Source organism: Neofelis nebulosa, chromosome 5 (genome assembly GCF_028018385.1).
Source record: "Neofelis nebulosa isolate mNeoNeb1 chromosome 5, mNeoNeb1.pri, whole genome shotgun sequence".
NCBI classification, from domain to species: Eukaryota; Metazoa; Chordata; class Mammalia; order Carnivora; family Felidae; genus Neofelis; species Neofelis nebulosa.
This window is the reverse complement of record NC_080786.1, coordinates 154,602,204-154,628,879: the sequence shown is the minus strand read 5'-3', so window position 1 is coordinate 154,628,879 and position 26,676 is coordinate 154,602,204. Positions and strand designations below refer to the sequence as shown.

Genomic DNA, 26,676 nt, shown 5'->3' with positions numbered 1-26,676 from the left:
TTGTTGCTGACAGTCAGCTGTTAATATTGGTGGGGTTCCTTTGTATGTGATAAAGTGTTTTTCTCTTGCTGATTTCAAGATTCCTCTTTGTCTTTGGCACTCAAAATCTTCTCCATAACAGATATGGGTTTAGATCTCTTGCATTTATGTGACCTGGAGTTCATTGAACTTCTGAAATACATGGATTAAAGATTTTCATCAAATGCGGGCTGTTTTTAGCCATTGTTTTTGAATATCTTTTGTGTTCCTTTCTCTCTCTTGTGATGCACTCATTACCCTTATGTTGGCATGCCTAATAATTTCCCACATTTACTGAGACTGTGTTTACTCTTCTCAGTCTTTTTAAAAATTTTTTATCATTTCTTAACAACTTATTGTCAAGTTAACTAACATACAGTGTAGACAGTGTAGTCTCATCGTTTTTTCTCTGTTCTTCAGACTGCATGATCTCTATTGGCCCATGTTTAAGTTCATTGACACCTTCTTCTGCCAACTCATAGCTACAATTGAGCCCATCTAGTAAGTTTTTTAATTTTGATTATTAGGCTTTTAACTCCAGAATTCTCAGTTGGCTTGTTTTTATGATTCCTATCCCTTTGTTAATATTCTCAATTTGATAAGACATTGTTATCATACCATCTCTTAATCCTTGAAGCATGGATTTAGCTCTTTGAACATATTTACAAGATATGCTTTGAAGTTGTTATTTATTTATACCACATCTCCTGTATCCATTCATCAGTCGATGGGCATTTGGACTCTTTCCCTACTTTGGCTATTGTCGATAGTGCTTCTATAAACTTTGGGGTCCATGTGCCCCTTCAAAAGAACACTCCTGTATCTTTGGATAAATACCTACCACTGTTGTTGCTGGTTTTAGGGTAGTTCTATTTTTAATTTTTTGAGAAACCTCCATACTGTTTTTTAGAGTGGCTGCACCAGTTTGCATTCCCACCAGCAGTGCAAAAGAGATCCTCTTTCTCCGCATCCTCGCCAACATCTGTTGTTGCCTGAGTTGTTAATTTTAGCCACTCTGACAGGTGTGAGGTGGTATCTTATTGTGGTTTTGATTTGTATTTCCTTGACGATGAGTGATATTGAGCATTTTTTCATGTCTGTTAGCCATCTGGATGTCTTCTCTGGAAAAGTGTCTATTCATGTCTTTTCCCCATTTCTTCATTGGATCATTTGTTTTTTGGGTGTTGAGTTTGATAAGTTCTTTATAGATTTTGGGTACTAACCATTTATCTGATGTATCATTTGCAAACATCTTCTCCCATTCCGTTGGTTGCTTTTTAGTTTTGCTGATTGTTTCTTTTGCTGTGCAGAAACGTTTTGTTCTGATGAGGTCCCAGTAGATCATTTTTCTTTTTGTTTCCCTTGTCTCCAGAGACATGTCAAGTAAGAAGTTGTTGCGGCCTAGGTAAAAGAGGTTGTTGCCTGTTTTCTCCTCTAGGAGTTTGATGGTTTCCTGTCTTACATTTAGGTCCTTCATCCATTTTGAGTTTATTTTTGTGTATAGTGTAAGAAAGTGGTCCAGGTTCATTCTGCATGTCGTGTCCAGTTTTCCCAACATCATTTGCTGAAGAGACTCTCTTTTTTCCATTGGATATTCTTTCCTGCTTTGTCAAAAATTTGTTGGCCATACATTTGTGGGTCCATTCTGGGTTCTCTATTCTCTATTCCATTGATCTATGTGTCTGTTTTTGTGCCAAGTACCATACTGTCTTGATGATAACAGCTTTGTAATACAGCTCGAAGTCCGGAATTGTGATGCCTCCTGCTTTGGTTTTCTTTTTCAGGATTTCTTTGGCTTTTTGGGGTCTTCTCTGGTTCCATACAAATTTTAGGATTGTTTGGTCTAGCTCTGTGAAGAATGCTGGTGTTATTTTGATAGGGACTGTGCTTATCTAGTATCTTTAAAAAATATTCCAGTGGTTACCTGTGTGGCTCAGCCAGATGAGTGTCCCACTCTTGATTTTGACTCAGGTCATGATCTCAAGGTTTGTGGGATTGAGCCCCATGTTGGGCTCTGTGCCAACAGTGTGGAGCCTGCTTGGGATTCTCTCACTCCCTCTCCCTCTGCCCCTTCCCTCCTACCTCTCTCTCAAAATACGTAAATAACAACCTAAAAAAATATTCCAGTTTTAGGTACTATTAACTTCCCATGACAGATGAGGATCGAGCTTTAGTTCACTCTGACTTCGCCCTGTGCACATGTGCTTCCATCATGCATCTTTCAAGATAGTTGTAATGTTGATTATACCGACATCCCATGTTTATATTTTCAATATCCAGTGTCTTGAGTACCATCAACTTTCACAGCTGAGCTACACAGTATACTCCTTTTGTTTTCCTTCCCATTTTTAAACATTTGTTTTCCCAAGAATTAACATCCATTTGGGTCTTTTGTTTGCTTGGTTTCCTATGTGCTTACTACGAATTCCACACCCTCTTCCATTTGTGTAATTCTCCCCACAATGTGTTCAAACATCCAGGTGTCTTACGAGTTTTACCTCTCTGAAGACATCTCTCCAGGAGCTTCTGAGCAGACACTGTCTGGACTCACTGCTCTCCGGGCTTGTGGTCCAGCTGCTCTCTGGGGTCCTCACCATGATCGATCCCGGAGACTGTCTGAATCTCTGTCTTGTTTTAGACCTCTTATATCCTATATGTCACATCTTCTTTCTTGGTTTCAGTTTCATTGTCGTGACGCTCATCCTTCGGTATGACCTTGGTAAAGGGTGTAGGGGAGGTATATTTTTTGAAACCTTGTATTATGAAAATGTACTGATGCCAGTTATTAATAGTTGGCTTACCTGGGCACAGGATTTTAGGTTGGAAATAATTTTACCTGTGATTTTGTATGACATGTTCTTCTGCTTTCTAATTTCTAACACCATTTTTGAGAAATGCAATGTCATGCTGATTCTTAACCCTGTGTATTAAACCTGATTTTTTTTTTTTTACTAGGAGTTTATAGTATCTTTAGTGCTGTGCTCTAAAATTTTATAGTGTGCTTAGGTATAGGTCTGTTTTCATCTTTTGTGCTGGATATTTGATGGTCCTCTTCAGTCCAGAAAATCATGTCCTTTGGATCTAACAAAGTTTCTTGAATTATTTCATTGATGACTTTCTTCTTTCCATGTGATCTTTCCTCCTTCTTTATCTCCTTTAATTTAGATGTCAGCCTCCATGGACTGGTCCTCTAATTAAAAAAAAAAAACTTTTCTCTAAATTTTTGTTTTGCTTTCTAGATCATTCTTTCCAGCCCCTCTATTGGATATATCAATGTTGCTATCATATTTTCAGTTTCTGAGAACTTTGATTTTGATTTTTGACTTTTCCTTTAAAAAATAGCATTTGTTCTTATTTTTATGGATATGTATCTTTTACCTTTTCTCCCCGAGACTATTGGTTGATCTAATGAAGTTTTCTTGCTGAAGAGTCTCTTTCCTCTAAGTCACTATTTTTTTTCCTATTTGTTTTGATCACTCACTTTCATAAGTAATGCTCTCTTCACGTGTCTTTTGCACTTTTGAATATTTAATCTCTGTAGTTTTAAATGTTTTTTTTTAAGTTTTATTTATTTATTTTGAGAGAGTGTGAGAGAGAGAGAGAGGCAGAGAGGGAGGTGGATGCAGGATCTGAAGCCGGCTCTACACTGACAGCAGTGAGACCGATGTGGGACTTGAATTCACAAACTGTGAGATCATGACCTGAGCTGAAGTCGGACACGCAACTGAACCACCCAGGCGCCCCTCTGTATTTGAGAGAAGAATTATAAAATGTTGTTTGGCAGCTCATCGACTCTCATTGAGAGTCATGGTTCTCAAAGTGTGGTCTGTGAGGACCAGCTGTGTCAGCATTCCCAGGTGCTTATTAGGTATGGATGTTCTGGAGACCCTCTTGGACCTTCTGAATACGAATTTCTGGTGGTTGCACCCAGGAATCTGTATTTTAATGCCCCTCTCCCCATAATTTTTATTCGTGCTGAAGTTTGAGAAGCACTGAAAAGTATAGCGTATTCTGCCTGGATGGTTTCATTGGGGGAGCTCTGCATGTCAGTGTCTTTATGCCCTTTTCTTGGACTGACCAGGAATCCCAGGGTGATCTCTGGCTGCCAAACTGCAGAGAGCCTGAGTAGGGAAGAAGCTCGGGAAGTCCCAAATCAGGGCGTAAACATTTCTTTAATGCCCTGTTTCCAATTTGTATTCAGTTCTCAACTGTGTCTGCTTCCACCCAGCCTAGAGATTCTCTCCTTCTCTAGAATTAAACCTTCAGTCGTCAGCTGTTGTGGCAGAGGGGCTCTTGCCTTTGTCCATCTTGCTGGTTCTGCTACACCTCACCCTCCACGCCTCTGGTTTCCATCTCCCCATTTGGCTCCCCCATTCCAAATAAAGTCTGCCAGAGCCTTGCAGGATTGGGCGGCTGCCTGCACCACCACACCTCTTTCCCTTGGTTACCAAATTCCTGCTCCAAGGACTCCCAGCTGTTCTGTGAGTGTAGCAGCCCTCCTGGCCTGGAGCCTTGGCACAAGCTTCTTCTCTAGTGATGCTTTCCCCATCCTCCTTCACCTAGCCCAATTCCTTGCCACATGTAATGGGTTGAGATGTGTCCGCCCTCCCCCAAAGCTATTGAAGTCCTAACCCACAGCATCTGTGAATGTGACTTAACTGCTTAACTGGAAATAAGGTCTTTGCAGATGATCAAGTTAAGATGAGATCATTAAGGTGGCCCTAAGCCAGTAATCCAATAAAATGGGGGAAATTTGGACAGAGACAGGACTGTACAGAGAGTGAGGGCACTATGCAAACATGAAGGCAGAAATTTGGGTGATGCTTCTACAAACCAAGGAACACTGAGGATGGCCAGGAAGCCACCAGAAGCTGGGACAGAGGCCTGGAGCAGAGTCTCTGTCACGGCCCTCAGAGGAAACCAGCCCTGCAGACATATTGATCTTAGACTTCTGGCCTTCAGAACTGTGAGAAAATACATTTCTGTGGTGTAAGTGGCCCGGTATGTGGTGCATTCTTACAGTAGTCCTAGCCGACCAGTACCCTACCCTCTGTTCCTCCTGTCTGATGCCTTGTCTGATCTCCCACCCTTGGTTAAGGACTCCTTTGGTATATCTCTAGCTTGTACTTTTCCACCTTCATCAGTGCAATTATTTAATTGTAATGGATTTATTTATTAAGTGAATACTTACTTAATTTCTTGTGCAGTTATTGGTTGTATTTGATTTATTTATTAAGTAAGTGAATACTTACTTAATTTCTTGTGCAGTTATTGTTTGTATTAGATTTATTTATTAAGTAAGTGAACACTTACTCAATTTCTTGTGCAGTTATTGGCTGTATTGGATTTATTTATTAAGTAAGTGAATACTTAATTTCTTGTGCAGTTATTGGCTGTATTGGATTTATTTATTAAATAAGTGAATACTTACTCAATTTCTTGTGCAGTTATTGGTTTGATTTGCTCCACATGGGTCTCCTGCATGCAGGGAATTGGGGCCATGTCTATTTTGTTCACTCCTGCATTGCAAAGGGTCTGCCAGTACATGGTAACCTCAGCGCTGGATGAAGGACTGAATTTGCTTTTGTTCCATCTTTCTACCTCCCTGGGGAAGCTAGATTGGCTTTGGATTTATAAAGCAGTCTTTGACCTTGGCCCATCTATTGGATGGGACGTCCTGAGCCAGCCCTCCAGCCACACTTACTGCGGGTGGGTCTCCTACTGCACCTCCTGGGATGCCAGCGGAGAATGAGGGAACTGACCTTTACTGACAAAGCGGGTGGCCCACTGAACTCATCTGGGCAACTTATGTCAGAGTTGCCGGAGCCTTGATCCCACTCCCGACCAACCTCCCTGGGTGATTCTAACATGAGAATCACTGCCCCTAAGCCCGTTTGCATCTGTCTTAAGCAGAATAGGAACTTACTTGGTCACCTGGATTCCGGGCTCATAGCAGATTGAAATATATGAATACGGAAGGGGAGATTTACCAGAAACTGCTCCCATATGCCAAACAATAGAGTTCCCCAGATGCAACAGGGCCACTAAGTACAGGGACAAATAGACCTCTGACCTACATTGTGAGGCTCATAATGATGAGGTTAAGTTATCAGCAAAAATTTTAGAGCTCCACATGCGTTCCGTAAGAAGTCAGGATGCAACAAATCACTGTCAAAAGTATTGCCAAATCAAGCATTTCTGATGTTTCGGGCACAGCCCTGAGCAGGGAGGATGCTTTGTTTAAACCTTACAAGAGACTTCCGGGTCATGTTCTGTTGATGTTTGCATTTTGCAGATGAGGAAACTGAGGCCCTGAGAGATGGAGTGAGCTGCTCAAGGTCCCTTTACTAGTAATTGGAAGGACAAACCGTAGCCCTCATTTGTCTGAGTCTGAAGTTGGTGATATGAATCTTTATTTGAAGAAATTCCTTTCGTTCACCTAAAAGACAAATTTTGTTAAGAAAGTTAATTTATGAAGAACACGTCATCATTTATCAGCACGGCATTAATGAACCACTGTTACGTTTACTTAAAAATCACCCACAGGAAAAGGGGCGCCTGGGTGACTCAGTTGAGCATCCGCTTTGGCTCAGGTCATGATCTTGTGGTTCGTGAATTCGAGCCCCGCATTGGGTTCTGTGCTGTCAGCACAGAGCCTGCTTCAGATCCGTTGTCCTGCTGTCTCCCCCACTCATTCTCTCTCTCTCTCTCTGTCTCTCTCTCTCAAAAGAATAAATATTAAAAAATAGTTCACAAAATTATCCATAGGAATGGATTGGATAATGGTTGACAAATGTGAACTTTTCAGTACTTATTTAATTTATAATCAGAGCACTTTGGTGGATAAAGAGAAAAACAGAACTATCGTGTTTCATTCCTTTGCATCTTCCGAACTGTGGCAGATCCATACGAGGGATATAGGTGCTGGGTTTCCACAGTCTGCGTAGCACCGACCGGCAGAAGACTGCTATTTTCCCACACCTTCCCCCTGCTGGCCTGTCCGAGGCTACCCGGGGAAGGGGCTGGCCTGGCATAGGACGCTCCTGGTCAGCTGGGCGCCCCCCACTTTGGCCTCACCTCCCCGTGTGGTGAGTTCAGATCAGGTTGTGATGATAAGCCGACGCTGACACGGAAGTGTGGGAACGAGAGAGAGGGGAGCTTGCAGCGGTGTGAGATTTACTTTCTTCTCACGGTAGCAGGAAGCTCCCTCTGGATCTCTGCTTGCAGGTACGACCGCAGCTTTGCGTTTTCTCTGCAGCTTGGAAGTTCTGTCCTCTAAGACAGGTCATCACATTTTCTTCTAGGAAGTCCAAAGACAGGAAACAGACATGGAGTGAGAGAGCGTTTTGTATTCATCCCCACTCTTTCCTCTAGTGGTTGATTATGGAAACCCCCAACCTAACAGATGGTTGGGTGTGGGGCTCTGTGTTGAAGATACTATTATTAACAAATGACATGCACGTGTCCTCCACAGAGAGTTCCAGGAGGCCAGCTCTCCAGCCAGACGATGCTCTGATATGTTATTGTCTGGGACTAAGGCGGCTCCAGGCACAGAGGAGAGAATAAGCTGTGTTCTCTCTGAAGGGCAAGGATAAGAACTGAATGGTTTATTGGTTTGAATGGCTAGAAAATACGTAAGTTCCCACTGGATTGATTAAGAGGCACGGATGTAATTTTCAGAGTAGACATGGGTGGGCGATCCCTAACTGATTTGTTGGTTCTCTGTGTTTATTGAATCTGATATACTGATAGCAACCCTTAGGGCTCCATGGTTCCTCGAACTTCACTCTTAGCTGGGATTATACTTGTGGCTTCTCAGAGTCGAGAGGGTCCTCAGAAGCCTAAACGAGTTAGAGAATGAGGGATCCAAAAAAGGGAGAAGGTTCCAGAATTTATACAGTAATGAAAAAAAATAGGATGATTTGGGGCTGTCGCTTATTTTTGGTACTTTTTTCTTGCAACCAGCGTCCATAACTATTGATCAATTTAGGTTTCCAGGTGGCAAAAGTCCCCAGACATGGTAATACTTAAAATATATACGAAATATTTTAGAGCTGTAAGTCATGACACTGTAAAAAGTTGTAGGGATGAGTTTCTCACATTCCTGCTGGTTAACAAGGAGAGAGAGAGGGAGAGATGCACATTAATGCCTGCCTTGTTCTGTAATGCAAAATCCATTCCCTATTTCTCTTTTGCATCAATTCTACGAGGAACACCGAAGGCCGAGATATTTCAAGAAAAATTCTCTGGCTCTGGGTCCAGCACTGTCCGATGTAACTGTCCGCAATAATGGAAATGTTCTCTGTGTTCACTGTCGATGTGTTAGCCACTAGCCACGCATGACCGCTGGACCCTTGAAACGTGGGTAGTGCAACTGAGAAACTAAATTTTCATTCGATTTTCATTAATGCACCTTAACACATAAATAGCCACATGGGGCTAAGAGCTAACATATTGGTTCTGACCTATCGGACAGAGTTATGGACAATATCTTCCTATAGCTCATTGGTGTCTTTTTATGCTAGTGACTTTTAATTGAAAAAGTACAAATATGCATGTAAAGCGAAATAAAAGTAATCAGAAAACATCTGTTTGGTAAGAGAAGACTATTTCGTGAAATTACCCCACCCGACTTCTTCCGCTTCAAAACATCCTGACGGTGGTATACGGGCTATGAGGTTGCCTCATCTTTTTAATGGCGGCGTAGTATTCCATTGGCTAGCTGTACCGTATCTAACTGGGGCCAGTAGTGGATATATATTGTTTTCACTTGCAGTTCAATGACTTTCCATCCACTTACCTCTTTGCACGTGTGTGGGGCCGGTCTTTTCTGTGACAGCAAACGGCACGAGAAGAAAAGTCTCTAAGACAACCCCGGGATACAGATCAGTTAGGATTTAATAAGTGACCCTCCTTGCGTTGTTCTCCGAAACGAACCAGAGTGAGCAGAGTTTCCACGTGGTGGGTGTGACGCCGATTGGAAGCACCTCGAGAGAAGTGGTTGCCGCCCACTTGTGCCCACCATCCCAGTCCGTAACAGGAGCTCAACAAAGTATGTTGAATGAACAAGGAGATGTTCCAGTTGTGAGTCATACCCTGAGGTCTTTTGCCTACTTTGGAAAGCATCAGCTGAGGATTGAATGGGTGCCCCTTGTCATGGAGAGAAAAAGCTATCACTAGCTCTGGTAATCAAATATTAATTAATTAATTACTTTTAGAGAGAGAGAATCAGGAGAAGGGGCAGAGGGGGAGAGAGACACACACACACACAGAGAGAGAGAGAGAGAGAGAGAGAGAATCTCAAGCAGGCTCCATGCTGAGCATCCCGTGTGGGGTTCCATCCCATGACCCTGGGATCATGACCTGAGCCAAAATCAAGAGCCCGATGCTCAACCAACCGAGGCATCTGGGCACTCCCAATATTATTTACTTTTTAATTGCCTCATACCCATCCCTGGAATAATATCCACTACTGTTCCTAGAGAAATAGTAATAAAGAAACTAAAATACTGAGAGTTGCTCTTCAAAAGTTTGCCTAAAATTTGGTAAAATCCATGGAAACTGGTATGAAGAAAGATGTCATTGCCCATTTTGTGCACTGTGAGTTCTGCTTAGCTGCTCCCGTGGGCCTCCCTAAACTGAAAGGATCCTGTCCCCGGTCAGTGCACGATGTCACATTTCTGCAAGGCAATGGACGGGAGACGTGGCACAGAAGGAGAAGCCGAGTTTGCACGGCCGAACTTGGGCACAGTTTCCAAGTGGAAGGTCTCTCCTTTCCAGCTCTGCCCACCACAGAGCTCCACGAACACTCTGCCCTTTCTTCCATAACCACCCCATCTCCCTTCCTTTCCCCTGAGCGCTCACCTGTGCAGGTGCTTGAACCAGGTGAGCCCTGGAGACCAGCCTCCTTTTCTTCTGTCACCTCCTCTGGGTGTTGGCTTCTGACTCCTCCCCTAACCGATGGCTCAGCGTCTGTGGGGCAGTGGGGAAGTGAACCTTCCCTAGGGGTTTTTGTAAGAGACAGTCGGAATGAGCTCTCACCCAACACATTTTCAGTGTAACAAGGCAGGACCGGAAAGGTCAGGAGGGAAGGAGACCAGCGAATGTGGACCTTTAGGGTCAGCACTCCTACTCCGCATGTGCCCTTTGCATTACGGCGCCCACAGACTGCGTCAGCCTTCCCAGTTGACTTTATTTTATTTCATGATTGCCTTTTAATTTAATATTTTTATTTTTATTAAACAATTCTTTTTAATGTTTATTCATTTTCGAGAGATAGTGACAAAGCGTGAGTGGGGAGGGGCAGAGAGAGAGAGGGAGACACAGAATCCGAAGCCGGCTCCGGGCTCTGAGCTGTCAGCACAGAGCCCGACGCGGGGCTCGAACTCACGATGTGAGATCGTGACCTGAGATGAAGTCGGACTTCGTCCGACTGAGCCACCCAGGCGCCCGTAATTTTAGATCTTCTTATCAAGAAAATAAAAAGGATCGAACAACCCAGAAAAGGTAATAAACAAGTAAAATATGGATCTACTGTTACGCAGACAACTACCGTTACGTTCATTGCAACCGATTTCACACAAAGAGCTCACGTTATACGTTGTTGTACTGGGTTTTTCTAAATCAACCTCTTCCTTTTTTTCTTTCAATGATTTTCTTGCTTCTTTCTCCCCGTTTCCCGTCCTCAGCCCAGTCGGGGAAGAGATGTTTCTATCTGGTGTGCAACATTTTCCCACCTTTACGAAGTTGCCTGCACACACATATGCACTTACACACGCACACACACGCATATAGGCTTTCTGTTATTGTTTGATTTATGAAATTAGATATTTTATATATTCCTCTGCATCTTTATTTTCTCAATTAAATGTGATGGAAGTGTCCTCACATCACTGATTTTTTGTTTTTGACTGTGATGTTCCAAATGTTTGCGTGTTCTAAAATTTATTCGGCGTCCCTCACTGAGGGGCGCTCAGATGATTTTTCTCTTATTCATTCTTTCTTTTTCTGTCTATTGTCTCAGCAAACAATGCTCAGTGGATAGCACTGTGCAAATAGCTTTAAGTACTGGTTATTTTTTACCTCAATGGGAGAGATTCCCAAGAGTAGGATTGCTAAGTTGAAGGTAAGTGTATTTTTGTTTTGTTTTGCTTTTTTTAAAATACATATTGCCAGAATCTGTTAACAATAAAGAAAGCTACAAACACATTGCGTCGCCACCAGCAGTATCTGAAAGTGTCTTTTCTCCCTGCACCCCGCCAACATTAGGATTCCACCTGCTTACTTTTGGGTTTTGCGGTGAGAGGCAATGTGTGATTCTTATTTAAATTTCCATTTTGTCGCCTATTTACGTGATTGAGCGTCCCCTCAGGTCCGCTGGCTGGTGTTGTCTTCTGTGAATGGTTGTGTTCAAATCCTGGACGCGTTTTTCCATTGGCTCGATCGTCTTTTTGTTATCGACTGGTGAGTGTTCAGTCTTCTGTTGCTGTTGGGACATTAGCTGTCCTGTGTGTGGCGACAGGGCCCCCAACTCACTCCACCTTTGCCTTCTATGTTGTTTTGCTATATTTTGCTGTTTAATGAATGCTCGCAGTCGACTGTCTTTTATTTTACAGCCTCTGGACTTTCTGTCGTGTTTACAGGTATATCCCTGGCCCCTCGGTCACAAGTACGTTTTCCAGGATATTCTACTATCTGAATCGCTTGGTTCAAAAACATTTCTTTTTCATCTTTCCAACGTGGGGGTTTTTTGGTTAGTTTTTCACATGAAGCATTTAAATATGTCTGAAATGAGGGAGGGTCCAATTTTATCGTATCCCGTTTGACTCCTCTAAAGATGTCCAGTTTTGGTTCCTGTAAATCGAGAGGAGACCTTTGCTTGTCTAGTGCCGTCTGGTGTGCTGAGCTGTGGCTGGGGACACGGGGATCACCCGATGGCCCCGGACTGCCTCCCCGACTGCCGCCCTCAGGGCCGCACTGGGTCGCTGTCAGACAGTGCCAAAGTCACAGGCCAACCCCGTGTGTGATTCCTTCTCCACGTCCAGAGCCGGGGCACCACCTGACGGGAGGCCCAAAGCCAGCAGCGCTGAACTTCTCAAGTCTCACCAGGGGGTGGTTTGTAACCCCTGGTTTCGGACTCAGGCCGACTCGCACGGGCTCGGCCGCAGGGGCTCTTGGGTTCCTGGGCTCCTGCCGGTGGACTCTGTCATGATCTGCCGTCTCCCCTCCTCCCGGCCAGGCTGCCCTCCTGCACTGAGTCTGGGGTTGCGTGATGCACCCGCTCCCACGGGCCCATGCTTCCCTGTGAAGCGTTCTCTGCTTCTGAGACGCCTCTGATACCAACCTGTTTTGACCTTTTCTTAAAATTCAAATCTCTAGATTCAGGAACTCTTCATTTGAAAATTAACTTGTTAGAGTGGCTACCAGCAAGGCACCTGCCTGGTTGGGAGTAAAGAAGGATTTATTTTGATGAAATGTTTACGCAGATTGAGATGAGTTGACGTGTAAGAAGGCTTTCTCCCCTTCCATCTGGGGTCCCTTCCCATTCTTCGAATCCGCTCCGCCTCCCAGCAGGTGGATGAAATGTAGCAAAGGCCTTGGGGGGGGGGGGTCTTGCCTCACGTGCGGTTTCTCTTGAAACCCCGCCTTTCTTTGTCGTCATTCAGCAGATGTCCACTGAGCACTTACTACATGCTGGACACTGTTGTAGGGTTGCTGACTGCGACAGGGAAGAGAAAGACCAGGCCCCAGCCATCACAGAGGTGGATGTACCTAGGAATAAATACCTATGTGTGTAATTAAATATGGAGGGTAAATACTGCAGGGCAGAATATGCTGCGGTTTGGGGGCTTGTCAGGAAGGTTCTCTGTGGGCAGCCGAGGGAACGGTGTTTATGGAGAGGGTGGGGACGTGTTGGTTGTGTTTGAGGAGAGGCCAGGAGCCAATGTCCAGGGTGGGAGTGGGGAGGCAGCAGGAGACCTACCGCACAGAGCAGGGTGGAGGTGGCGGAGTTGGTGGTAGCGGAGGGGCACAGGGCCTGCAGCCACGGTGCGGACTGAGCGAAAGATCAGAAGGCAATGGAGAGATGTGAACGGAGCTTCCCGTGATCTTGTGTGTGTGTGTGTGTGTGTGTGTGTGTGTGTGTAAAAGATCATGTTGGCTGCATTACAGCGGTGGGTGCGATGGTAGAAGAGAACAGGAACGTGAAAAGCCTCTGAGAGATGGTGGTGTCCCTGTTTTTGGTCGGCGGCTCCTCTGTCCACACAGGCACCCAGATGGATCCCGGGAGTCAGCTTAGTGTCCTCCCTCTCCCGCACCTCTTCCTCCCTAGCCTTCTCATCACTTCCTGCTTTTCCCTCACCACTTCCTCCCTCTCTCTTACCACTTCCCCCCACTCTTCCTCACCAATTCCTCCTTCTCCCTCACATCACTTCCTGCTTTTCTGTCACCACTTCCTTCCTCTCCCTCGCCTTTCCTCCCTGTCCCTCACCACTTCCTGCTTCTCTGTCACCACTTCCTCCCTGTCCCTCACCACTTCCTCCTTCCCCCTCAGTACTTCCTGCCTCTCCATCTCCACTTCCTCCCTCTCTCACCACTCCCCCCTCCCTCTCACTACTTCCTCCCTTTCTCTGACCACTCCCTCCCTCTCTCCCTCTCTCCCCCCTCCCTTCTCCCTCCCTCCCTTCCTCCTCCCTCACCACTTCCTCCCTCTCCTCAGCACTTCCTCCCTATCTTTCCCTGCTTCCCCCTCCCTCTCACCACTTCCTCTCTCTCCATCACCGCTTCCTCCTTCTCTCCCTCTCACCACTTCCTCCCTGTCCCTCACCACTTTCTCCTCTCTCTGTCCCCACTTCCTGCCATCTCTTCCCTGTTCTGAGGACACTGATCCTTGCCAGACATAGAGGGCTGTCCTTGGATTCAAGCTCTGCCCCTACCTGGATGTTTCTGGACCCTTCTGAGCTGAGGCTCCCCCAGCTGAAGAATGGGAATGACAGTCATGGCACGTATGTCACAGAGCAGAATTGAATTTGGTAAGCATCCACAGCACCGGACATGCCAGCACTGAATAACCACCATGATGATGGTGACGGCAGCTGTCATCGCCATCACTGGTGTTTCCGAGTTTGACGGTCTCACCTGCCTACTGTGTCCCAATATTACAGGATGCAAATGTCTTCGTCCCAGTACCGTGGCTCTCATGGGGGTCTCAGTTGTTCTCCATCTGGACTCAGGCTAGCTTTCTGACTGTCATCCTGTGACCTTCTCAAGTCCCCTGGCCGTTCTCCGCCGCGTCCCTAGCAGGGAATGCTTCCAAAGCATAAATCTGATCATAGCACTTCCTGCTTCCCATAGGTCAGTGGCTTCCGCTCACCTTCACGATGAAGTCCAAACCCTTCTCGCACCAGTTCCTCTGTTCCTGTCTCGTTTCCTGCACGCTGTTCCCAACACACACCCACTAGCTGAATTAATGTGCCACCCCCCAATTACAGAGTTTATTTCATCAAATTATCGCAACTATTATCCGAATCCCCCATTGAATTGTGAGGTTAGTAGGGACAGTGTCTTAGCCACGATTTTTTTTTAAATGTACAGTCAAGTGTGTAAGTGCACTAATCTTAGGTGTACAGCTTAACGAATGTTTATGTGTGTATGTATCCTTGTGACTTCCACTCAGACACAGAGAACATTTCAAGCAACCCAGAGGCTGCCTAGTGCCCCCTACCTCCCTGCTCCACACTTACTCCTCTCTGAGCTCCCGGGGACCATTCTAGCTGCTGTAAGTAGCATGCATGCTCTGAGTATTTGCGGAAGGTGTCCATGAGCTCAGTGGAGGAAAAAAAGGGACGGCCCCCGGACACTCTTGGCCCTCTCTACCCTTTGCAGTTCTCAGACCGGAAGTATAATAGTGCCTGATTTCATTTCAACCGAAGTACCAGCTTCCAGGATCGTCAATTTACTCAGCATGTTTCTACAGGTCCGGCCTCAGACAGTAATGACCGTAGGTGGCGGTGCTCGGTGTAACCCCTATCAAACCAGCTCCCATACCTCATTTTGTCAGCTTGACAATCTGTAAGGTAAGAAGAACATATATGCTTATTTTCATTTTCCAAGGGAAGAAATCGAGGCTCCAGAGAGCCTGAAGTCCTTCTCTGGGCACCACGCGGGGGTCTCTGGTACACACAGCACGAGCAAGGGGTGTGGGGTCCATGGCCATTTCTGTTGGGACACCCTTCCCATGCCCTTTGCTTTTTGATTTCAGGCTTCTTGGGTCCTGTTACGGGGTCAGTTGTGTCTCCTCCAAACCATATACTGAAACCCTAACCCCCGGTATCTCAGAATGCAACCGTATTTAGAAGCAGGGTCGTTACAAGTTGCAGATGTAAGTAAGATGGGCCCATACTGGATTGGGATGAGTCACTCATCGAGTATGACTGCCGTCCTTGGACAAAGAGCGGAAGAGACACGGTCACGCAGTGGGATGAGGCCACGTGAAGCTATGGGCTGGCGCGAGGCACCTACAAGCCAGACAACGGGGAGGACCGCCTGCCGGCCACCAGAAGCTGGGAGAGGCAGAAAGGATTCCCCTACAGGTGTCGAAGTAGAGCTGTGCCCACACCTTCATTTTGGACTTCCATCCTCCAGGACTGTGAGACCAGAAATTTCCGTGGCTTTCAGTCATCCGGTTTGGGCATCCAGAGGACGCTTCTGCAGGCTCACTTTGGGCAACTACTTGCCCCCTTGGTCAGAAAGGAGCGAGCCCTCCCACTGCGGCCACTGCTGACATTTGTAACCCCAAGTGCCTCCTCACCCATCCCATCTATGTGTCACCCTAGCCCCTCCTTTAGAACGTGGCTCAATTGCCACCACTAGAGAGAGAGATGCTCTTCTCAATCCTGCAAGAGAACATGGAGGAGAAACAGACGATGAAATCAGATGCTGCTGCCCCGCCCCCCACCCCCACGGTCCTTGTTTCCTATTTAGCATAATTCAAGTGGGCGAAAAGTAGCCTAGGACACTTTTATCTGTCTTGTGTGGGGGGTGGGGGGGGGACGGGAAGACAATAACTTACAGAATGCTTCATTTCAGGTCAGAGGTTGATTTTCAGGAGGCCAGGTGTTAACATTAAGTTGGAATACAAAAAAAGAATTCCATTGTTGGGAGAGGTTATGGAGAGGACACAACCTCCGGTAGACTGAGGGCTGGCCCCAGGCTCTTTTCCCCTCCACCTGCCCCGCCCCCCCAAGCACCTTCAACGATACAACCTGGAGAGAGTAAGGTGCAACTGAGACCATCTGGAGGGTACACGGAGCTGGATCTCTTCAAGGCCTCTCTATAAACTTCTAGGATTCTGGAAGTCTGGGGGAGATGCGGTTCTATGCAGGGGAGGGCAAGCCTCCCATGTAAGTTGCCTTGTTTATTGCACCTGGGGCAGACCCGCTGAAGCAGCTGGTCAGTTTCCTCAGCCTCCCCTTGCCAGGCCAGGTGCAGGGCGTCACTTTCAAGTTTCACCCTTTAGAACTCCCAGAACTCCTGAGGGGGTTTTGAAATAACACAAGTTAAAACCGAAGTGTATTTGCTCAAGTTCCTGGTGTCTGCTTGATCAGGGTAGAGCACCCCCTTCCCCCTGATTCAATTTTGCGTCTTGACATCTTCATGGAACCGGCAGGCTCAGCTAGATTGCCATTTCCCTCCAAAAGACTTCTCCAAGGGTGAGGGTGAGTATTCTCTTTCTCTTCTGAATTTCCACATAGCGTAATGTGTACATATCTTAGAGCAGGCTTCGCTTGCTCCCTGCATTACAGATCTGCATTCCGCTTCACAGCTGTTTCCTGGGTGTGTACATGTGCCAGGCCTCGGGGACAGCTTCCTAAGCAGGAGAGATAACGGCGCCTCCGTTCACGGAGCTCACAGTTTTGTGGTATATGTGTGTTTTTATTTTGAAATATGTTCTAGAAGTCTTTGTGGGAAGAGCTGCTCTGTTAAGCCTATTCTAGATCACTACTAACCTGGTCAATCTGGGGCAGGTGTGTTAGATAGACCGCCACAGACCCTTCATTGGCCTCCTGGGGGTCAAATCCCCCGCATTTGCACTGGAGTCCTGCCTCCCAGAAGGACCTGCACTTGGGGTTAAATGCTCTGCAGTTGCCATCTTGAAATGTTCATTGCTTTGAACAATTATGTTGATTTGGCATTTATGCCTCCTGTGCTATCCTGCCACCTTCGCAGGAGGGGTTCTTGCCTACCCACTCCCTCATTGCCGTGGTGCCCTGGGTCTTGACCAGGCTCCTCCCCACCCCATCCTGCAGCCAGTGCCATCTGGGTAATGTGAGAAGAGGAGGTCTGGATGCTGTCACCCTCAGTGTGCCTAGTAGGGGCCTTGGGTGGGCACGCAGGGAGTGTTGAGGCTGCAGGGAGTGTTGAGGCTGCGCATGCAGATTGCGTGGTATTTTAGGGGAGGGCCTAGCGGGGACTGCCCCTGCCCCAGGCTGCCCTTGCTGGGGATACATTCCACAGGTGACCTGACCAGGGCCAGACTCTCACCACCCCTGATCTGGCTACAAGTGCTTCCCGGCTTGCAGACAGAAGCCCCTTGAGAATCTTCTATCTACTGTGCACCGGGGCAGTGGCCTGTGGGAAAGGCAGGACCCTGCTGGGGGCACAGTGCATTGGCCCAGTGGAGGGTGGTAGATGGGAGCTCCTGGGGCTGTGCTGAGTCACACGCCCTTGCGGCCCTTGCGGGGGGGGGGGGGGGGGGGGGGACCATTCCCAGGCCCGAGGGAGTAAGGCATAGGAAATAAAAACCACCACTACCGGTTGAGAGAGACTGAGAAACAAAGGGAAAAGTTTCATATTTTAGTCTTTAATAGCGATTCTTTCCCTTTTGAAAAAGGCACTCCCCGTTTTCATTTTGCACGGGATCCCAGTCCCAGCCATAGCCGTGCCATGATTTATTACAGGGACCACACAGGCTAAGGAGACGCACAACCACACGAGTTAGGAACCTTGGGAATGTTCGTTCTGCACGTGACAATAACCAGGCACAAGCCGCACCTCAGGTAAGTGGCCAAATGGTGCTCTGATGTCTGATCCCAGTGCCTGAGCGCCTGACTGTGAAGGCGGAGAGGAGCCTCACACATGGCCGGTGTGCAGTTAGCATTCTGTGCACTGAATGAATGGGTCGAGGAGCTGGACGTGGGAACAGAAATCACGCCCTCCCCTGCCCTCCCGGGCTGCATTTAGGAGAGCCCAGTGAGCGAGCACCCCACGGGTGCAAAGCCGGAGGACACCCGGGGGCCGGGTAGGGCAGGGCTGGGCCTGCGGTCCTGAGTGGGCGGCAGCACGTGACCAGCTGCAGAGCAATGGCGAGCGCGCAGCATCACTGGCTCAGCTGGCCCTTCCTCCCACACAGGGCCTGGCCATCTTGTGCCCAACTCTGGTAAAGCACCATTTTGTTTCTGCCTCACCATTTGCTTTTCCTGTTATTTTGCGAGCCGTTGTAGGTGTGCTTATCTCTCCTTTTGCATATGGAGGGAACCATGGGGCCCACTAGTTTCCCATGAGCCCACCTCCTCCACCCCGGACGCTTCTCGTCCTCAGGCCTGATTGCCCTGTCCCTGAGCATTCTACCTTGGATCCGAAATTGGGGTGCATTCCAACTTGTTTTGTTTGTTTTTTGCAAAGTGATGAAACATGGGTGCATGTCCCTTTTAAGGCTTTTATTTTAATATTGTGACTTCAAGAACCATACAGAACACTCAGGAAATAAAATCATACTGGCTTTTCACAGTAACATGGAAGGGGTTGTAGGTTTGGAATTACTCAAATTACTACCAATTTTAATCAGGCTTTTTTTTTTTTTTTTTTTTTTTTGCACCATCCAGAGAGCAAAATTAGAATTGCCTGTGTTTGTGTTCGACAATGTATTTGAGATAATTAAAAATTAGCCCGTGAAACCATCGAGATCATTATAGGAGCAGGAAGGATTTGGAGGCGGCCTTTTCCCTCCGGGCAAATGAGCTGGACTTTTAGGAGAGTAAATACGAAATCTGAATCCGGCTGCACATTTTACTAAAACGGCTAACATCTCATGGTCACCTCTGCCTAGCTGGCAGGCCTCCGGAATAGCCACCCCCGGCCGTGTCTTATTAGCAACCTGCAAGAAAATAACTAAAAATAATCGGCCGTTGAAATGATTATTTAAGCCTCTAAGAAACGCATCCTGATGACTGTGCGTGACTGTGTGGTGGCTGCGCTCTCGTCGCTCCTGCCTCTCCAGTCCGGCTCCACTTCTCCGCTGCTGCTTTAAGACTGCAGAGCGCCCCAGCGGCCAGAGGCAGGGGAGGGGGTCCCCGCTCGCCTCCGCGCCGCTCGCTCGCTCGCTCGCTCGCTCCGCGCCCGCCCGCCCGCCCGCCTCCCAGGCAGGGAAGGTTAGCGAGGGCTCACTGCGATTCGGGCCGCGGGAGAGGAAAGATGAGCCTGCCCGCCCGCCTGCTGCCTGGATGTGGAGGCTGAGGGCCGGCGCACGGGAGGCCGCTTGCTGCGCAGTCGGGGCGCCGGGTGCCCGGGATGAGCTCACGCCCGCGTCTGCGGCTCCGTCCACCTGCCGACCTGCCGGCGGCCCCCTGAGCTGACGGCGCACCTGGGCTGCAGCCCCGCCGGCCCGCTCTGGCCGCAGCGTTGGGCGCGGCGCCCGGGAGCAGGTGTGCAGGAGCGCAGCGCGCGGCGAGCGCAGCCCTCGCCCCGGAGCCCGGCCGCGCCGCGTGCCCGGGCGGCTCGGCAGCAGCGGCGGCGGCGGCGGCGGCGGGCGGGCGGCGGCCCCCGGGCAGGTGGCGAGCGAGCGGAGCCGGGCGGAGCGCGGGGGGCGAGGCCGGCGCGTCGCTCGCGGGAGGCCGGGGAGCAGCAGGGGCATGTGGATACTGGCTCTCTCCTTGTTCCAGAGCTTCGCGAATGGTGAGCCTTTCGGTTTGTGGTCAATTTCCTTGCTTGTATTGACCGGAGTGTGGGGGGCATCGGATGCATGGGGGAAGTCTTTCCCTTCTCCTTCCCCCCATCTGTGCTTAAACTGTCATGCGTTTCTTTCTTTCTTTTATTTAATATTATTTTTATTTCTTTTGGGAGGAGAGGAGGCAATGTAGAGAGGCCGGGGGTGGTGGGGGATTGCTCTGTAATCATTTAAAGGAGCTTACCTAGCAAAGTGACAGCTGCGAGCTAACTCCAGGGCTAGATAGCTACCTCATTCAGAATAAACCAGGTTTGGCGAGAGGAGGAGAGAGGGGAGATCGCCACTTTGACACATTACAACCTCAAAGGGACATGACATTCCAAGTGTGGGCAGGTGGGGGGTCAATTAAGAGCGGCTGGCTTCGCATTCAGAGCTTTTTGAGCTTTTAAAACATGTGCTTTAAATCTGCCACAATTCGTCTCCGGCAGCACTGAAGCCTTTAAGAAAGATCTGTCCTTCCTCCCCCCTCCCCCCGCGGTAGTACATCTCCCTCACAGTCATTTATGTAAAATTATGCACTCCTAAGCATTACATCATCTGAGCTGTTGACAAATTTTTAAAAACACCTGTATAGTTGCACAAATGACATCAGCGAATATTGTAAAGAGGTTCCTTTCCTCGCGCCCATCAGTGTCACATTTTGAGATGCTTTCTTCCTGGGGATTCGAAAAGCTATTGCTCTTGCCTGAGTCAGACCCAATTAGTAAGTGTGCCTGCACCTTAGTTTGCCCGTCGCTGTGTAAATATGAACTTACATGTATGAATGGCTTCCTCTCACTTGGGAACTAAGGGAAACTGTCCTCATTTGGTATTGCCCGGGAGTAGTTACAGCTTCAATTCCCGTTCCAAATTTTGGAACACAAAGCTGCATCAAATGTATGACTTGCTGACAGTGAAAATTAAACCATTAAGCAGAATCCCCTGCCCAGGAGAAACAGAAGGTGGGGGTGGGGGTGGGGGTGAGGGGGTGGGAAGGAAGAAAGAAATCTCACCCTTGTGAGAAAATACCAGAAGCCAAGGGGAGGCTCTCAGATTTTCTTGAAAGATGCACACGGGTGCCTTTTCTGTGCTGTCTAGATAGTGTCTAAATCATCCCACTGACAGGTCAGAGGAAACACAAGAAACTTTGTAAAATTAATAATACCAAAAAAAGGTGACTGAGAACAGGTAGAGAAGAAGGCACTCCTGAAATTAACAGGGAAATGATGCTTTGCTCTCTAATATAACCTACAGCAAAGTGTGCACAACTTTCATTTGGAGGTTTCCCAGCAGGAGAGGATTGCAACAAGTTCTGACATGACCCCATCTTTCCCAGAGGGCACTCTCCCGCTCCTGCAGCCTCCTGGGAATTTACCTTGGGGGAGAGATCTGCTGTAGCTAATGTGTGCTGATGCATCAGGAAAGTCGGCCCTTTATGCTGCTCTGCTAATGTGAACCAGGAGAAGACGTAAAAAATGCTCACATACATGTCCCTGTGCCTCAGAGCCTTGACGGCCTGTCTCACCTGTCAGGGCGTACCTCTCCGGACTCCTGGGAAAGGTCGGGATCATAGGATGAAATAAGGTTTCCATCCTGTGGGGAAATACGTGTTGCAGGATGACAGACGACTTTGTGCTTCTGAGTGTCAGTCAGTCCCTGTTTTACAGTTTTACAGTTAGAGGTGACAGAAATAGTGTGGAAGAATTTCTGGAACAGTCTCTGATGCAGGGATTCTATACATGGGTATGACTTTTAAAAAAATCGATCTCCATACTGAAATGATAAGAAAATCATAGTGAGACAATTGTGGAAAACCTCAAATGTTCTACAAGGAAAATCTATGCAAAGAAATGCACGCGCATTTTGAGCCTTAACCTCTTACACCTTTTTCAAGACCTTTAGGGGTGATTGATAACCACCTTATTGGCTCTGTAATGAATGCAGGTAGATTTCACAATATAAGGGTGCATATGCAAATGAATATTGGATGTGGCTGTATTACGTGGTCTGACGCTATCAGAAGGCTGTGGAACTCATATAAAAATGGCCCTCTCTTTTTATGACCAAGCATTCAAAAAAAAAAAAAAAAAAGGCCTGACTGTAGAGCTTTGGGCTCTTTTATTCAGCGGCGGGGGGGGGGGGGGGGGGGGGAGGAATTAGCTTTAAAGAGTTTCTCGATGAATGATGTTCAATGGATACTGTGCAAAAAGGATCATAAAATACACAGTCATGTGAAAATAGAGTATGAGTCCAAATTGGAATGCTCTCTGTTCATAGGACCACATTTCAAAAATGTGAAATTAAATGGTTCCTACCCATCTATCTGAATGAGACTTTAAAAAAAAACAACAGGATTTTTTTTTTTTTTTTAACAACTATCATAGTTTGGTCTACCTTAATTTCAAAAAATTCCTGAATGTGTGTGATGAAAGATCTGTGAATTTTAATACCTAAGCTGATTACCACTAGGCCTCAAATAGCAAAATGTCTGACAGGATTTACACAAATATATTTGTAAAGGATTATGCAGTTTGATAGTCTGGGGTGCTAACAACATCAGAACCCCACAGTGCATTTTACCAGTAGACAATAGCGTTTTTCCCGCTGATGTAATGCGGTGCACATGTATTTCTTAGTGAAGGCACGGTTGCTGGAGAGGCTGCAGACGGTATTTTGGGTGAAAAATAAAAGTGAGCGAGCAGTCCCTTCATGGGTTAAAGTCTTGAATGAATTACCTCACCTGATCAGGTGCTGTCATCATGTTTAAAGCAGTCAACTTGCTCTGCAACGTTCTGGAAATACTCACCGGAGACCTTCTGTTACAGTGTGAGGAGACGGGGTCCATATCTGTGCAGACACATGTCCCTGGATGTCTCTTCAGGACAGGATCACACTGCATTGTGCTTGGTCACAATTTCTCTTGGTTTTAACCCCCCAGAGCACATTGTAGTTTAAGATTCCTGTTAAAAGCAGGAGCAGGCCTCTGGATAAGCTGAATAAGGAACAGTGAGCATATTTATTGCATAGAATACATTTTTGCTAGTATCTTTGCGTCTCTTTATGTACACACGTGTCCCTGACATCTTTTCCTGAGCCGTGGAATCTTGACCTTTGTGGCTTTGCTGTTTTCACAGAGCTCGTGGAGATTACAGGAGGTGGGTGCTGGGAGAGAGACAGGTGCTCATCAGAACAAAAGTAGGGTGTCAGCCCCTTCCTGGCATCACGGGCTCGTCTCGACAGGATATTGCATGCTGCGAACTGGGCATTTTATTTAAATTTAGGAGCAGGCCTTTGTGAGTACAAATGCACCTTGAGACCTTTTAAAATGGCTTTTATTTTATTCGGGTAAATAGACATAAGTAAAGTGTCGCCAGGTGAATAATTTCAGGGCCTCCTGCCCTCCTCTCCTTCCCCTGTTTTTATTAAGCAGCTTCAAATTCTATCTCAGAATTTCAGAGCTCATCTAAAATTTCTAGGTCTCTTAAGCTGTGTGCCCCTGCCAGATGCCCTCTGTAGGAAAACAAAATGCCATGCAGACCTTTAATAAATGGCAGCCCATCCTTCTCAGCTCTCTCCTGGATGCCCCTTTGGTGTGACAGCAGTTCATTGCTGCCCCCGGGGGAATCAGGGGCCCGCTGGGCAGGAAAGGGTTCCATATACAGAGGTGCTGGTAGGGGAAATAATGTTGACCAAAAAAAAAAAAAAAATCCCTAATTCCTGGACCTCCACGTAGCTATCAAAGTGTTCTATCATTGATATGTCTGAGATGGGATGCAGTGAGGCTTTCCTGAAGACACTCCATGCAATGTGCGTTGAAACTCGATGTAAGAGGGCCGAGAGAGAGAGAGAGAGAGAGAGAGAGAGAGAGAGAGAGAGAGATGGGGAAGGTCATTTTATAAGGAGAGACCTATGAACACAGCAGGAGACTAGAAATTTCTGTTTGACAGATTAAAGAATGGATTTCTCAGTGGATGCATTTACAGAATCGATGGCATCCGAATTTCACAAAATGAGCTGAATTCTCGGGGTGAGATCATGAATGTACCTCATCAATAATGAATAGGCAGTGAAAATGATACATTTAGCGTCAGGTTAGGCAGGGCAGCGGCAGCGTTTGCGTGGTGTGCGTGTGTGCGGGGCGCAGCGGGCAGAGCGCGCAGGGCCCCGGGGCGTTTCTCGTGCAGACCCGCAGCGTCTGGGCATTTTCTCGGCTGCTGCGCACAGAAGTGCACGCTGGCTCCTGGTGACCGGCTCCCTCGGCAGGCCCCCGGGAGGGAGAGAGGTGCTGGTACCTGCATGTCAATTGTGTCCCCGCCATAGGACACTAGTGGGCGGCAGACCTCGCAAGACTGCTGCAGCCAGCCTTCCTCGGCAGAGCAGGCAAAACGGCCGCCTCCGGGGAAGCTCTGCCGTGTGTGCGTGGCGATCGGAGGCCCTCCTCCCCGCGGTTTCTCCGGTTCCAGTGCCCAGACCCCCGTGGCACGGTGCACTTGCCCGGGGGCAGTGCGCAGGCTGTGGCGGGGAGGCGGTGTCCGGCCGCGGTTTGTTGCCGATTTTACAAAGGAAGACCGCGTTCCTTCTTTTGCAGCGCTTTCCTGAAACCTAGAAGGTGCACGGCGAGGAAGGTGCATTTGCATAGCCCCTTCCAAAGTGGCGGGGGAGCCCGGCCCGGGCGTGTGTGCGTCTCCTCCTGGAGGTGGCGGCTCCGGGAGCAGCCCCGCGCCTGATTGGCTGACCTTCCAATGTCATTCCAGGAGGCCCTGCTCGCTTCTCCTCCCGCTGCTGGTGACAGGGGTGATGCTGCCGCTCCTCTGCAGTCCGGCTGTCTCACTGCCCTGCCTGCGGGACTCTGCGGCCAGGAACCCCCTCCCCCGGCCCCCCCCCCCGGGCTTCCCCACCCCCACTCCCCGGGCAAATTGAGCAGCACCTGTTCACCTGGACCAGGATTAACTCTTCACCTCCCCGAGAGCCAGGTCCCCCCTGCCCCCCGATTTGTGTTCTTTCCTTTAGTGTTTTGAAAATAGAAAATTCAGAGTTGTGTTTCCCTCCCTGAGTTTATGGGTTAAGATAAGACGGGCATGGAAGATTCCAGCAACCCCACATGTACTCAGTTTGTGGGTGCAGCCCACAGGGTGCCTTCTGCAGGTGACACCATCCACGAAGGTGGCAGGAGGGAAGTGCCACGGAGCGGGTAGACTATTGGTTTCCGGTTCAGAAGTCAGACAGCTTCTGGCCAGGATGTTGGGCAGGGCTGGATGCAGAGACCTCCCCCATATTAGGTCCTTACATTTAACATAGAACCTTGGACGTTCCCTCCATGGTGTCTAGGGCAGCAGATAACTTTATTCCTTTGCTGCTTATGTGGCTAGTGACTGTGTCCTCTCTAGAAGGTGAGACTCATGCTGTGCTCGAGTGTGTCCTTAGACACCCTGTGCTGAGCGTGTGCACAGAATGGGTGGAAATAGATGTTGGCTGACTGGAAGGAGGCCCAGATGATGGGCAGGGCCCTCCTCCCATTCCCTCCCCCCCCTCCTCCCCTCCCCTCCCCCCCCTTCTCCCCTCCTCCCTTCCCCTCCCCTCCCCCCCTTCTCCCCTCCTCCCTTCCTCTCCCCTCCCCTCCCCTCCCCCCTCCCCCTCCCCCCTCCTCCCCTCCTCCCCTCCTCCCCTTCCCTCCTCCCTTCCTGTCTGCGCCCTTCTCTCCTGTCCCCACCTCACCCTTCCTTTGCTCCTTCTGGGCCCCTGTCTCTAAACCATTGTGAGAAAGGTACCTAAGTCACCCTGAGGATTCCTTGGCTCCTGCCATCTCGTTCTGACACACAGACCTGATGGCTGAAGAAGCGTTTACTTGCTAGAAATGCGTCTCGGGCATTTTCTGCTCTTTACCGAAATGGATTCACATCTGGAGTACGTGGTGGGACTCCATCACGGGGTCATTATGGTGATGCAGCTGTTTGAGGTGCTCTTCCTGGTGTGGATTGGGTCAAGTGTCACAGAAAGTAAGGTTACAAACGCCAGCCCCCCTTGTTCTCAAGCGAATGCTGCTAAGTGCACGATTCAGAAACCCTATACGATGTTTACTGCCCTGTTGCATTCTGAAAGCCCGTCAGAAGCGTCAGATCCACACAGAACTTTCCCTCGGGATTCTTGGGAATTCATTTCTTCATCAAAGGGCCACCCAGGACATCAAAACAAAGCTCAGTGTCTTAGGCCTTAATTGACTTAAAAAAAAATCACATTATTTTCTTAAGTGTCCCACTGATTTCGGAGTTTCTCAGCATTATCTTTCTTTTTTTCCTTTCTCATTTTGCAGCAGTTGGTTGCTTCCTCAAAGTAGCATGAAAGGAATAGTTTTATTCATTATTGAAATTTCAACTTCTCTTTAAACGAAAGAATCACGTTGGGTGTCCCAGTGTACAATATTTATTATCCTTTGATATCGGGAGATCGGTATTCTGTGTTGATCAGTAAATACAGTATTTAAAAAAAAGTCATTCAGGTGGACGAATTTTTGGTCTTGAAGCCCCCCTGGATTATATAAATGTATATCCCAGGTCAGCAGAGGGGAGAGAAAGGGGGTCGACAAGATATTTGTTGAGGTAAGAGGAAGGAAGGGTCTCCCGCGCAGCAGAATGACAGAGATTAATAAATCTTGCTCGCATCCCTATTTAAGTTATTTT

The 26,676-nt window shown here is 48.0% G+C and overlaps 1 protein-coding gene and 1 long non-coding RNA gene across 4 annotated transcripts in view; both read left to right on the top strand.

Annotated features, from left to right (window-relative positions):
- The first annotated feature begins 13,735 nt into the window (after positions 1–13,735).
- LOC131512868 (uncharacterized) lies at positions 13,736–19,769 on the top strand. Of its 2 annotated transcripts, none has more exons than XR_009262347.1 (5): positions 13,736–14,048; positions 14,993–15,092; positions 16,841–16,936; positions 17,976–18,074; positions 18,900–19,769. It is a non-coding gene; the product is annotated as an uncharacterized LOC131512868 (long non-coding RNA). The 2 variants fall into 2 exon arrangements; XR_009262346.1 differs by having other exon boundaries at positions 14,902–15,092.
- Positions 19,770–19,819: 50 nt separating this feature from the next.
- DSCAM (DS cell adhesion molecule) overlaps positions 19,820–26,676 on the top strand; it is a 701,711-nt gene continuing 694,854 nt past the window's right edge. For both annotated transcript variants that reach the window (XM_058732055.1, XM_058732057.1), the window contains exon 1: positions 19,820–19,968. In XM_058732055.1, coding sequence (XP_058588038.1) covers positions 19,926–19,968 — 43 coding nt within the window. In that variant the 5' untranslated portion in view covers positions 19,820–19,925. The remainder of the gene's footprint in view (positions 19,969–26,676) is intronic.